The following is a 13,586-nucleotide window of genomic DNA, read 5'->3' as shown; positions in this document are numbered from 1 at the left end:
AGCCAAGGGCTTTGCTCTGCTCTCAGCAGGCTGGGAGCTGGGGCTGGAATGCTTTCACACCGTGCTGCAGACATGGGCCACTCAGTACAGCTCAGCACACCTACACTGCACTCTTGCAGTCAGCACAGGTTTTTTTTCTGGCTGCTGGAGTCAAAAATTAAGTTATTGCAGCATTAGGCTGTTTGAAAAGGCCCTTGGCACTATGGTGGAGTTACTGTAAAGTAGCTTTGCTGGTTAATTCCAATTACAAACTAATCCAGCACTATGAATGTGGCTGTAAGCAGGTCCTTCAGCTTCTGAAATATTTTTTCATGTCAAAAATTGTGCTGGACAAAATGCATACAAGATAAAGGAATATTTACTTATCTAATGCTTTGTGAAGCCTAAAGATTACAGATGATATGGAAAGCCCACACCTGTACTTATAAACTGGACCTGTTCCAGCATTATTGAGAAATAGAGAAGGGATTTGTGTCAGACATTGCTGCTGAGGAGTTCAGAATTTAAATAAATAATCTTTGCAATAAATAGAGTTTAAAATAAAATTAAATGGTGGGTGCTGGATTTTGCCTTTATATGCAGCTAAAATAAGGGTAATGAAGGCAGTGAATTCACGGATTTGTATTATAATTATATACAAATGAAACTTAACAAAATATAAAATATAGCACATATATTTCTTCTAGCTTGCTTCTGACTAACCTCATATTCAGTTAGTGGGATTAAGTTTCTTGTGCATAAATCTAACATAAGATCCTAACAGAGATGATGCTGAAATCCTGGCAGTAGGAAATAAAGCTATGTTTGCAGTTGCTTTACTCCTTTGCACTGCCCACAAAATTCTAGCCAGCCACTTTGGGCTCCTGTGGGTACATTTCTTAGTTGAGTGGAATTCCCTTCTTTGTACTGAGCTGCTGATAACTGTGAAAGTAACATGAATTCTCAGCTTTGGTCCTGTGTGTAGCAATTGGTGGATTTGCCTTGTAAAGACAGAATGAACAGCTCCATAAAGACCATAATTGGCAGCTGAACATCTCACCTGTGTGTGCAACTTGCTCAACTTTGGGTGTTGCAGGAAAGTGAGAACTCAAAAGAGAGCTGACAGTGCAATGACAAGTAACTTGTAGAATCCTACTAAAGCAAGTCCAGTTGGTATTCAGCTGCCATGAGGGCTGTTTCTTCATGCCAGTACAGCAGTTTCACAGCTGGGGATTTAGCCTGAATGATTACTCACATCTCTGCTCTAAGGAAAGCTGTACTCCATGCATGCAGTGAATAATTGCACTGCTGTCAGCAGCAGCTGATGGGTATGACAATATTGTGTGTCGATAGAATCAACAATAATAAGTTACAAAATTTATTACAGTCCATCCATTAAGGAATATACTAGCATGACATTGTCAGTCACTGTTGTAATGCTGGGATGTATTTTTGTATGAAATCAGACACAGGCCATGAATTAACAGTGCAAGTGTTCATAACAGCAGGGCAGCTGGTGTTTTGTCTCACTCAAGGCAGCACAGCAATCAGTGGTGGGCTCAGAGGGTCTCCCATGTCTCTTCCATGCGTGTTGTCATTCAGATTTACAGTCACAGCCTCACGCTCCATTTCCCACTTTTCCCCAGTCTTGTCTGCTGCAGCTCCATCAGCTTGGGAACTGCCATTGTGAGCTCTGCTTCCTGCTGCTCCATCCTCCCGCAGCTTGAACAGAAGCAGGGGCTGTGCTGAGAGCTGCTTCTACTGAGATGTTGTGACAGGAGTGTAAAAAACAGCTTTAGAAGGTCCAAATTTTAAAGATGCATATTAGACAAGGACTAATTTTAAAAAAAATTAATACACTTTCCTTCCATTGGTAGTAATAAAGAAACTTATGTAGATTCTCAAATCCTTTGGAAGCAAAGAAACTGCACTTTTTTTTTTTCCTTTTTTTTCTTTTTTTTTTTTCTTTTCTGAGCACAGATATTTGTAGTGACTTGCTTAACAGATAAGAGCCTGGGAAAGAATGAGTGGACAGTTTGGGTCAGGATGTTATTAGAAGCAAATTTTAGTCTTCATGGCGTTTATGCTGTTCCAGCCACTCGTGAGATCACAGAAGCCTGCAGAGAAGGAAACAATGGAATTTGATGTTACACCGAACATCAAACAGGGTTGAAGGTTCTGTGACCTCTGCAAGTAATTAAAATAAATCTTCACTGGAAAATGGTAGGCTACTGCCACAGTTCCTGTTTTACAATTCATGACATTCCTTAAGGGGTTTAAAAGATGAGTCTGAATTATTCTTTGTGCTGCTCCATGGTCCTTAAGAGAGTTAAGAAATCAAGTATTCAGTCATGGTAGGAATAAATATTGGATAGGTTTGTCTCTCAAATGGGCCTATTATAACTGTCCCTAAAAACTAAAAAAAAAATGGGAAAAAGGGAAGTGCTTTTACTCTCAGATGTATTCTTTCAACTATATAGTAGTTTTTGTAGTATTTAAATAGAAAAGTAAAGCTTTCTACATGGTTTCTGTCAGGTGACTGCTAAGTTATCTCTGAGAGTGAATGAGTGCAGCTGTGCAAATGTAACACAACAAATATGCACTTAATTGTGTCCTTTGGCCAGCAGAACATGACTGTTGGTAATTAGTTCTTCCTCTACCAGACCCACTGGCATGTGAGCTCTCCTAGTGGGATTCTTGTTATTGTTCTCTCTGGCTCTTGTTCACTGTTGTTCTGGAAGGAAGGACAGAGCTGAAGGCATGAGTAATAGGAAATCTTAAGCTCTCATGTTCACCAAAGAGGAAAACATTTATTTTATCAGCCTAGAGTCAGAGAATAAAAGGTAATCTTGAGGGAAGTGGGGGCAGAGGGGTTGGACTCAGAAAATGCAGTCCTTGGCTTCTGAAGTGCTGTTACCCCAGGGTTAACGCTGTATTTGAGCTCAGGCACTTTTTCAGCTGGAGTTTTGGGACATATTGGCTTGTCTGCAGATGTACTTGCAGCTCCTGGGTTGGAATAATTCTTGTAATACCCACCACTGCCTTCCCTGACAGCTAGGAGTGACAGTACATTGCTGTCTTCAGGAGGTCCCCAAACAAGCAAAGTTTATAAAGTGAAGGCGAATGAGCACTGTGCATGTTTTGAATAGGTTGGAGCATCAGCAGGGTGAGAAGGCTGTACAGGAGCTCACACAGTGGTGTCCAGCTGGTGCTTCAAGTACCCCCTAACCCTTCAGTTTACCTTTTAAACTGGCAGAGGTCTCTGAGCTGGGTGCACACAGTGTGTAACCCAGTGCCTCTGTTCTGCCACCACTGTGGACAAGTGTGCAGGGTCACTACCCCACCCCATCAGAGAGAGCCTTCAAAGCTCTCTGTGAACACTCCACAGAGGCTCTTGGCCAAGGAGGATTTGTAACATCCACGTTGAAGTCATTTGGGAGAATACCATGCTGGGAAAAGGCTGGAAATGTATGGCTTCTGGGTCTGAAAAGGTGATCTGTGAAAAATCTGGTGTGAAAAACTGGTTTCTCATTGTTAACTATTATTATAGGTATTGGTATTGTTATAATACATAATAGAGTTTGTACTTTTGCTCATGGTGCTTGAGACGTCCTCTGCAGGATAAACACATCCAGCCCTCCTGTGTAATCAATCATCCATGAATCCTGGTCACTGAGCCTCCAACTGTCCTTCACAAGCATTAGAGATGTGATTACATGGTTTTATTTTTAAGGGTGGTTATGAAGAGTACATTTCTGTAATGGTTTTCCTTGGTAGCATTTCTCCAAAGAATTTTATGTAGGATATTAAATGGAATTTAACCTGCTTTGTAGACTGGGAAACTGAAGGTCAGTGTTGATACAGACTTGATGCCAGTTTAAGTCTTGAAATTATCAGAATAAATAGATCCTTAATACTATCTAAAATAATGCATCTATTCCATTCATGAACATGCATATAATGTGCATATTGTGGACAGTATATATATTTGTAGTATATAGAAAATAACTAAAACTCTTATATCTTTGATCAGTCACTGCTCAGTGAGATTTGCAGAGCCATAGAAAGCTACTCAAATTTAGCATCCATTTATCTATATTTATAATTTTGCTTGTAGAATTCCTTTGGTCACTGTTTTTTCACTCTGCAGTTCTAAGGCTCTAGAAGTATTTGGTAAATGCGAATCTACTTCTACTTTTTCAATTTAATTTTTTCTGTCTGCTGTGTTCAAATGGGATTTTATCTGAGAACCTATTTCAGATTTGTCAATGTGGGTAGAAGATAAATTGGCAAATCAGAAGAGGTTGTATGTTGTCATAAGTTGATAACTGATGTTCTTTGCTTTTTGGGCACATGCAAGTGTCTGATGATTTAGCAGAGACTTTATAGGCAGTGACAGCAACACATAGGTTTAATATTTCTTTTGGCAATAAATTGCTGTCAATTCATTCAATTCCATTTAAGAATTTGAAGTAAAAATGTTAAATATGATTTTGGTTTCTTTTAGCACTTCTAGCTAAGCAAGCCAAAGTATTTGCAGCAATTAATTTAGTTTACTCCATCTTATTTTAGGGACTGTCCTCTAAGATATGGGTCACAGTTTGTGCTTGATGGTTTGGATAGTCCTGATGACTCAACCAAAGTGAAATAATTCAGAAGGGACCACAGCAGTATGATAGATCAAATCCCAGTGGCTGCATAGCACAGAGAGCTACAAAGGATTTCTGGATGTGAACTGGAGAAGGGGCAAGGAGAACTCAGCAGAGTGAAAAGACAAGAGCCTTTAACTCTCTCACCTTGACTGAAGAATGTTTGGGGCAAATGTGCACTTAATTAATGTTACCTGTTCCTGCCATGAGGATTGAGATGCAAACCTTTTAATGCACAGCACAGTGGCATGAGATCCCAAAAAGCTCCACACTGAACATACTGAATGAGGGTTTAGTAGCCCTAAAAGGGCAAAAGCAGATGTCTAGAAAGTGTAAATATTTCATTGACTTGTAGATGCAAAAGTTTGTCCTAATACATTAGAGATTACTGATTTTTAGCAACCATTTCCCCAGATAATCACAGCAAGTCAGATGAGTCCCAAATTAGTTGAGATTCAGAATGTTTTCCAGTAAATACCTGCTATAGGAAGGATCCCACTCATGAGTTGTAGAAACATTACAGAGGCAGAAAACTCATGAAATTGTTTTGGAAGTATTTAAAAACAACTGCAGCTGTTCTGGTATGTGACTCCCTGAAAACCTCTCCAGTGCAGGGTGTGTTCACACTTTGACTTGCAGGGTTGTGTTATCTGGGGTGTGGTGTTCATTCATCATCACTCACACCAGGCTAAAATTTAGCCAGTTGTTTCAGTCTCAGGGAAAGACCTGATAAACTTGAAATTGATCCCTTTGGCTGTTTGGAAGAGGCAGCTGTACGTGGTTTGAACTATATTCCCTTGACTGTAGCTTATCAGAAGTTTTTCCAGGGAAACAAAACTTCAGAGAAACCACAGGTCTACATCTAATAATGTAATGAATTCTGGGTTTCTTTATCCTGTAAATTCCAGTCTGGAATGAAACTAGTGGGACACCTCAGAGGTTAAATAATTGCTAGGGAGAGTCAGAGATGAAGAAGGTAGACAGTAATGAAATTGATAAAGAATGAGCATTAACTGTGTTTTTCTCTCTTGATTCAATATTGGCTCTGTTGCTGCAAGTCAAACATCAATTCTGTGTTTTCTCCCTCATTAGCTTTTCTTCCTTGAGTAAGCATATTTTGTAGTGATTTCTCATTTTCCCTTTCAATAGATACCCTGTTTTGCCTGATAGCTCTGAATCTGCTTTACTAAAAAGACCTAAATCCCATTACTCTCTGTTTGGTGGATTTTGCCCCTAAAGTGCAAGAATCAACAGTAAATGCAGGATCTGATAAAAAGGAGTGCAGGCTTTTTGCAGCTGAACAGGGAAATGTATAACTATACTATCAGCACAGAGTCCTCCTCCCTGGCCTTGTATTGCTGAAATTCCTGGATGGGAGTTATTAAAATGGAATTGTGCAACTTTACCTGTAGAAGAGCTGGGTGGTTAAGTTGATTTTCTGGTAGCTATCAGGTACTTTAATCCATGTATTTCATCATCTCCTATAAATATGTTTAAATAAAAAGCCTATGTAAAGAATGTCAAATGTGAACCAAAATGTTGTTATTCTTCTCAATAGACAAAATGAAAGGTTGGATTTGGTGGTGTTATGGTCTTAAGTATGATGAGGTAGGAGAGGGTTTGATGACATTTTGCAAGTCAGCTATAGAGTAAACGGGTACTTTGTGCATATAGCATCTCAGTGGATGAGGAATATTTGTGAAAAAGGACTTGAGGTTAATTTGTTTGGAAAGCCAGATACAAATTCAAAGACTTATAGAATTCTTTACTTGTCACTATGAAGGGTCATTTTCTAGCATTTATTTAAAAGCCTGATGTGGACATTTTGTGCTTAGTTTATGATGTGAGGAAGCTGATTTATTGATTGCTTTGGTCTCCTACGGAGAAGAAATCGCATTAATATTTATGCCTTGATTTTTCCTGTCCTTATAGGTCTGAAATCTGATCAGCTTTACCTATTATGGGTATCAATGTATTTAAGAGACTGAATGACTCAGTGGATTTGGATTTGGGTAACAGGATCTAGGGTATTTAGGACCTTTACATCAGTAGTTCAAATTCAGCTCAGGCTGTCTGTACTGGTGTAGCTTCTGAAGTCAGGCATCTGGGAATTAAATCAATGGTCCCAGAAGTGGCTCTAGAAAGCTCTCTTTACTAATACCCATATCAGCAGTGTAGGGACGAAGGCCAAGGAATGAAATGGCAGGTTGAAAACTCATTTATTGGCTAAATCCTTCCATAACAATGGAGCAATTGAGAAAAGACGTGTTGTTTGGCAAAATCAGGAGGCAGCAGGTTTACACAAATTAACTGCAGTGTGACATTCATTGCCTTGGACTGTAAGATAGATGAAGATTTAAAAATATGTTTGTGAAATCATGGAGAACAGGTACCTTATGATGTAGCTCCTAGTCAGGAAGACATTGATTACTCGAATGGGAAGGTGTGGAAAGGAGAGGCTGTTCTGTGCTTTCTTTTCTCTTACAGACTTTTCCCCAATGCTCCCTGCTGGCCTCTGTTGAGGTCAGAATAGACCTCGGGGCTGAAGCAGTGTGGCAGAGCTTACATTCTCAGTGCCATTGTCACATCATGAGGGCAGTGTTGTATCAAAACAGGTGAACTGGAAGAAAGAGGGCAATGGTCAATCAGCAAATAATGAGTGCTCAGAGAGCAGTGCAATGCATTTGTCCCTCATGTTCCTTTTTTGTTCTTGTTTAGGCAGGTGACAAGCATTATCATCCAAGCTGTGCACGATGCAGCAGATGCAACCAAATGTTCACAGAAGGAGAAGAAATGTATCTGCAAGGTAAGGATGTCTCCATTCCAAAACAAGAAAATCAGATATTGTGATTGTTCTGTCACAGACCTCAGGAATTTATAAACCCCATGTAATAATAATTTATATCCCCATGTAATATGTCCAAGGAGGACTCTAGTCATCCCATCCTCAGCAGTGTTCTCTTATTTTTTTCACCTGATACCCTTTTGCTCTATTAGGTGGCCATAACTGTAACTTTGCAGGGACTCTGCACCCTTGCTGAGGCAGCCTGTGCTTGCTGAAAAAATGAAATTCATTAAGCTGCCTCTGAATTTGACATCTCATGGATAGTTTAGCCCCAGAAGAGTATATGAGATACAGACAAAGTGAAGGGATTTCCCTTGATTTCTGCTGATCAGTTTCTGTGCTATTCTGGACCACATTCCAAACAGTAAAATGCAAATGAAAATATTCCAGAAGCTGCAGTGAATTAGTTTTGAACCATATAGACCTCATTCCTCATGCACATTGACAGAGTCTCTCCTCCAGTTCTCAATTATATTTGCTTCCCTTGCCTACTTCCCTTTTATCTGGTCAAATTTCTCTTTTTATTCCCATGTACTTTCTTTTTATATCTTTCTATAGCCACCTCTTGTATGTTTATTTTCATCTCCCCTTTCCTGTTAACAGTCTTGCACTCACAATTATTGCCAAGCTTGGTTTTTTTTTTCACATAAAAAGTGTATGCTCTTTTCTTTGATTCAAAAGTATCCTTGAGCTGAATCCCATCTACTCTCTGAGAGGGTGGTATACTAACTATTAAGTTATTTTTATTGCTTGCTGTAGTATTACTGTTGGTAGAAGGAGGTATAATACCCATTTATGTAAGCTAGAAATAAAAGTGAATAAGGCAAATACATGTTGGGATTTTATATATTGCACTTAGGTTAGAAAACTTGATGTACTTGAAAGGAATGTAGAAGAATAGCAAAAAAATTATGAAAGTGTGATCACAGCCATTTCTTGAAATCCTGAGAAGAGGTTCTTACTGGAGGAGTTCCAAAATAAGATAATATTGTTAAGGCATTCCTTTGAAGCTAACTTGTTTTATTTTGTAGTTTGTCCTTCCTTGCAGTCCCTCTCTCTCATCTCTTCCTGACCTCATACCTCAGTCATCTTATTCCAGCTGTGCCCAGAACGGGATGTGAAATTGTGTGGCAGCTCTGCTTGGCAGGAGCAGGGAGGGGCTGGGAGAGGGTCCTGCTGTTCTCTTCTTAGTGTATCTCTCTTTCTGTGGTTATGAATCAATGTTCCTTGTGCTCAGTCTGTCTTCGGGGAGGAGAACCTCAAATTGCATTTCTTTATTGTTCACAAGATGTCTTCTGACTAAATAATGTAATTGCTGAGTGTGCTCCAGACTGTCCTGCCAAAGGTTTCCTTGCTGAATTCAGTGTGCTTGTAAGTGTGAGGACCTAAAAGCCTTTCCTGTGCAAAGCTCTCAGCTCAAATGCATATCCTGACTCCATCCAAATCACTGGCCCTAGGGTGCAGAATAACAGCATTCCAAGCATTTCTCCAGAATAGAAATACAACACCATAACAACAAATCTAGAACAAAAATCACACTGTTGATAACATACATGAAAATAGGTGGCTTCCATCTCACTTCTAATTGTCCTCTCCCTAGAATATGAAAGCACTGTCTTAATATTGCTTTGTATAACAGAGAAACCTGGCAGGATTGGGGTAGAAACTTGTTAGAAATGTGTGGGAAACTGGCAAAAGGGGAACATGGACAAACGAGCTGCCTGTCATGGGGCTTTCTATGTTAGGGATGGTTGGAATAATGCTAGCAGAAACACTCTGGCTTGGCAGTGCTCCGCCACATGAAAATGAAAAAGAAGCAGCACCAGAAACTGTCTCTTTCCCTTTGACTTCCTGGTAATACATTATTTTATGGGCTGCCCCTCAGCTGTTGCTGAGCTAGGATTGCCCAGTATTTAGAGGGATGCTGATGTTGAAATAATGGTACGTGCAAAGTATAAAGCTGAATAAATGAGCATGCTAGTTGGTGTTTGCCAGGTGAGCAAACAAACATATGTTAAGAATGGAAATAATCACAATTTTCAGAACTGTTTCCAATAGTAAAAGAGAGGAGGGATACAGCTTGGGAATTTGCATCCTTGCAAGCATTTCAGAATAGATTGGCATGTTTGGATTAATAGTATCTACAAAATGTAGGTGGCTTCGAGTTCAAGATCACAAAAAATATGTACATTTAGCTTCTTAAGCCTGCTCTGTCTGATTTGGATTTTTAAATGTCACATCTTTCAAATCTCTTTATCATTTTGTAAAAGAAAACCCACAACCCTTAGCTAGGTTTCACCATGAAAATGACATCCAGTTTCCTTCATTTCTTGTTCACTTTCAGCATTCTCACAGGGTGCCCCTAAGTTGTGCCAGTTTGTGATAAATACTACCCAAAATTCAATGACAGCTTTCTCTTTGTTGGTAGGGAAAGTTTAGCAGAAAAGAATCACAGAATTGTTAACGTTGGGAAGCCTCCTAAGATCATCAACTCCTACCATTAATCTAACAGTGAGATACAGAGGAATAGGGATCATTTTTCTCAGAGCCACACAGGAAGGAAACTCACAGCTGGATTTGAGACTTGAACTAAAATCTTCCGAGTCTTAGTTCATCCTTGAGCAGTAGATGTCATATTCCGAGTAGTATTACTCAGATCACTTCTTTTAACATGAACTTACAGCCTTATAACCTGAACTCTTTTCCTCCTGCATGGGCAGGGCACAGCTCCCTCCTGATCTCACAAGCTCCGTGAGGTCCTGGCTCTGAGGCTGCTGTTTGTTTACAGAGAAGGCTCTAATGTGCACTTCTCTTTATTGTCTGATGGTTTCCCCCTGCCAAATGCACAGTTTCTTCTTCCTCAGCTCAGACTCACAGCCAAACATCTCAGACCCTTGCTCCAGAGTCACAGCGTTCTCTCCTGTCTCCTGATGATGACTATGCTGTGTACTGCTGGGAAGTGAATTGACTCCTGCTGGTCTTTACTTCTGCACCAAGCCATGTAAGGGCTTGTTAGAAAAAAGTTTCCAGGGGCTCTGACCCATCCTTCTGCTGTCCTCTGAGGGTGGGGTTTCCTCTGGCTGCTTTTGAGCTAATAGTCACCAGCAGGAGTCCTGGACTTGGCTCTGTTTGCTTTCTTTGTGGACAGAATGAAGAGGTGATGTTCCCCCCTGCAGATAGTCAGGGCTCTGGATTGGCTTTGTGGTGACTGGAATGAGGGACGAGGATTTTATTGCAGCTGCAGTCAGTGTTAAAAATCAGTGTTAGTATTTGCTCCATTTCATCTTGGCCAATATCTGCCAGCAGCTTTCCAGCAGTGACCACAGTTTACACTCTGTTCCAAAGGACAAGTGAAATGGGATGGAAATGCTTCTTGCCCCTGACATCACTCAGTCCTTGAGGACAGCAGGATATTCCTACTTTACAGCATAAGAAAGAATGTCATATTTTGGGAAACAAACAGCAGAGGATTTGACTTTTTTAGTAGAATGTATAGCTGGAATATGCCATGTGGAAGCACCAGTGCCACACACCAGAGCACAGGGTGGAAGTTCTGTGTGTGCCAGTGGCAGGTACAGTGTGCTGGGATCCAGGGAGAGGCTCTCTCATGTGCAGCTTTGCACCACCTGCCATCCTGGCCTCTCAGCCCCTGCCAGTGGGTCACACACAGCCTTGGCTCTTGCACTATGAATTTCTAAATTTTGCTTTTCCTTTTCCATTTTGCATGAGGGAAGATGTGATCTGAGTAGTACTTTACAATAACTGAGTATGACACCTATTCAATGGACTTACAATCAGAGCTTCCTTTTTATGTGCAGGACAGTACATAAGGGGAGAACACATCAGGTAACCATGCCCCAACTCTTTTGCTCTTACCTCCATCCAGCCAGAGGAACCCTCTCTCTTTCAATTCCTCCAGCTGGTGCTCACTGACTCTCTTGCTGCTTGGGGCTGCTTGAGTTTTAATTAAGGATGTGTGCAAAGTGCTTTGGCAGCCTCAGGACAAAGCTGCTGTAGATACGCCAAGGATTTGAATATTTTTTTGTTTCCCTTGTATTTCCCATGAGTTGTACTTTAATGTGAATTACTCTCATAGTTCATACAGATTCAGCATCTGATGCAATGAAGACATTCTCTTTAATAACTGGCTTGTCATGAGCAGAAGTCATCTGCTTTGCTTTGAATAAAGATGTGTTTCTCCTCCCTCAGGTTCCACTGTCTGGCATCCCGACTGTAAGCAATCCACTAAGACTGAAGAGAAGCTCCGGGTAAGCTGAATTCATGGCTCAATGACACACCATACATTTTGCACACACAATAATTGAATGTTGTTTTTAAAAGAGTGACTTTTTCCATGTTTTTTTCGCATAGCTGTCACAACTCTGGCAGAATATACAGTGGAGGCACTTCAGAGGTATTGCTCTGATTTTTAGGCTTACCACCCTCACATACCTGTCTCAGTGCACTGCCTTAAAGATAGTGTCATTTACTGACATACAGACGTGGCCAAGTATCTAAGACACTTCATTTCATATCTCAATTGTTGTGAGAGAGACTCTTAAGGAGAAGATATGAACAGGGCAAATGCTATCATATATTTTAGTGGTTTTGCACATCTGTGTAATTGCTCTATAGTTATCCCCTGTTCTGCATGGTTATTTGTAGCATTTAGACAAGATGAACTCTTCTTTCTCTTTGCCATCCAAGTAAGCCTCAACCTAAAGTGATCCTGATTTGAATGCCAAAAAGAGCCACAGTAATCCTTGGAGTTACATCAGCATATTCAAGCAAACTTTCTGGGTCAAATCCTCCGTGACAATAATGCTGCACTGATAAATGCTAGAGCCTGGCTTTTTGCATGAACCAGGCAATTCTAAGCCCTTATTCACCGATTCATGCTCTGGAAAATTTTATCTTTTTGATGTCTCAGTTGGTCCCTTGAATTTTGCTAATTTGCCAGGATATGAATATTAGAGGCTGCATACAAATAAATTGTCTTTCAGATAAGGAAACTAAGAGGTACTGATATGAAGATAATTATGACATCCTGTAGATTGTATTCTTTGTGAGTCTCTTTGACAGGAAGTCACATCCTTTAGCATTTATTCCAGTACACTGGTCTGTAAAACATCCCCCACAGAGAATTTATTATGGTTATAGGTAATGTGCAGATAAATTCCTGTTCAGCAGAGTTCATGTTAGTGTGGGTGGAAACATAGCTGGCCCTAGATGAGCATGTGGTCCAGAATGGCCAAACCTCAGTGCAGGCACCATCTAGCATTCACACATTGTTCTGTCCTGACTTTTTTTGTAAGAAAATGGAAAGTTATGCCAGACTGGATTTTCTTCCTCATTTAACACTTTGAATGTAAGACAGTATTTTGGCCATGCTTAAGTGTCAGAATGTTTTTGCCTTGTAGTACTTGGTTGCAGTACAATAACTCCCTTTCACTTGAACCCCGGAGTTTTATCAAAGCACTCCTGACTACACTGTGGCCCTTATTAGCTTTCTCCAGCTGACCTTATAAATCAGTTGTCTTATTTCCATTCCCCAAGGAAATGGCTGTAGTCCTCTTCAAGTATTTCTCTTTCTGTCAGTATTCTCCCCCCTCAGCTAATTTTAATTGAAGTGGGTGAAGTAAATGGATTCACTCACCTGCAAGGCATTGCCTAAGTGAGTGAGTTCATGCAGGAAGAGGAAGTGAAGCTGAAGAAGGCAAATTGAGGGAGCATCTGAGCAGTGTGACAGCACAGCTGTCCAGCAGCACCATGCTCCTGGAGGAGACCTTCTATGCAGAGGTTTAATAGGTCCCTAAAAGGCATTGATAAGGGCACCATACTGGAGCTGGCTGAGAGATGCTGTTTTTAGCTTCTATGGTACATCACAGATAGTCTCTGTCTACTCTGGTGCAAAGTCAGGCTCCTTATTCTAAAATCAGCTGGAGTTCACTTTGATGACTTTGATACATGCTTCATCCTGTTGACCTAAAGGAAGGCAGTAGCAAACAGGTAGGTACAGAAACAAACAAAACGGAGGGAACTATGTGCTATTTGAGCATGTAAGCACTAAATTGGGATCTGTACTTTGATTGAATTTCAGTTTTTTGTTCAGG

General features: G+C 40.5%; 1 protein-coding gene across 7 annotated transcripts in view; it reads left to right on the top strand.

Annotated features, from left to right (window-relative positions):
* Positions 1-13,586, top strand: part of ABLIM1 (actin binding LIM protein 1) — a 137,043-nt gene that overhangs the window by 85,240 nt on the left and 38,217 nt on the right. For all 7 annotated transcript variants that reach the window (XM_088169370.1, XM_088169367.1, XM_088169366.1 and 4 more), the window contains 2 exons: positions 7,347-7,434; positions 11,683-11,741. In XM_088169370.1, the coding sequence (XP_088025496.1) occupies positions 7,347-7,434; positions 11,683-11,741 (147 nt within the window). The remainder of the gene's footprint in view (positions 1-7,346; positions 7,435-11,682; positions 11,742-13,586) is intronic.

The sequence above is a fragment of the Sturnus vulgaris genome, chromosome 8, assembly GCF_052056855.1.
Source record: "Sturnus vulgaris isolate bStuVul1 chromosome 8, bStuVul1.hap1, whole genome shotgun sequence".
In the NCBI taxonomy this organism is placed as follows: domain Eukaryota; kingdom Metazoa; phylum Chordata; class Aves; order Passeriformes; family Sturnidae; genus Sturnus; species Sturnus vulgaris.
This window is presented reverse-complemented; position numbering and strand designations above follow the sequence as displayed.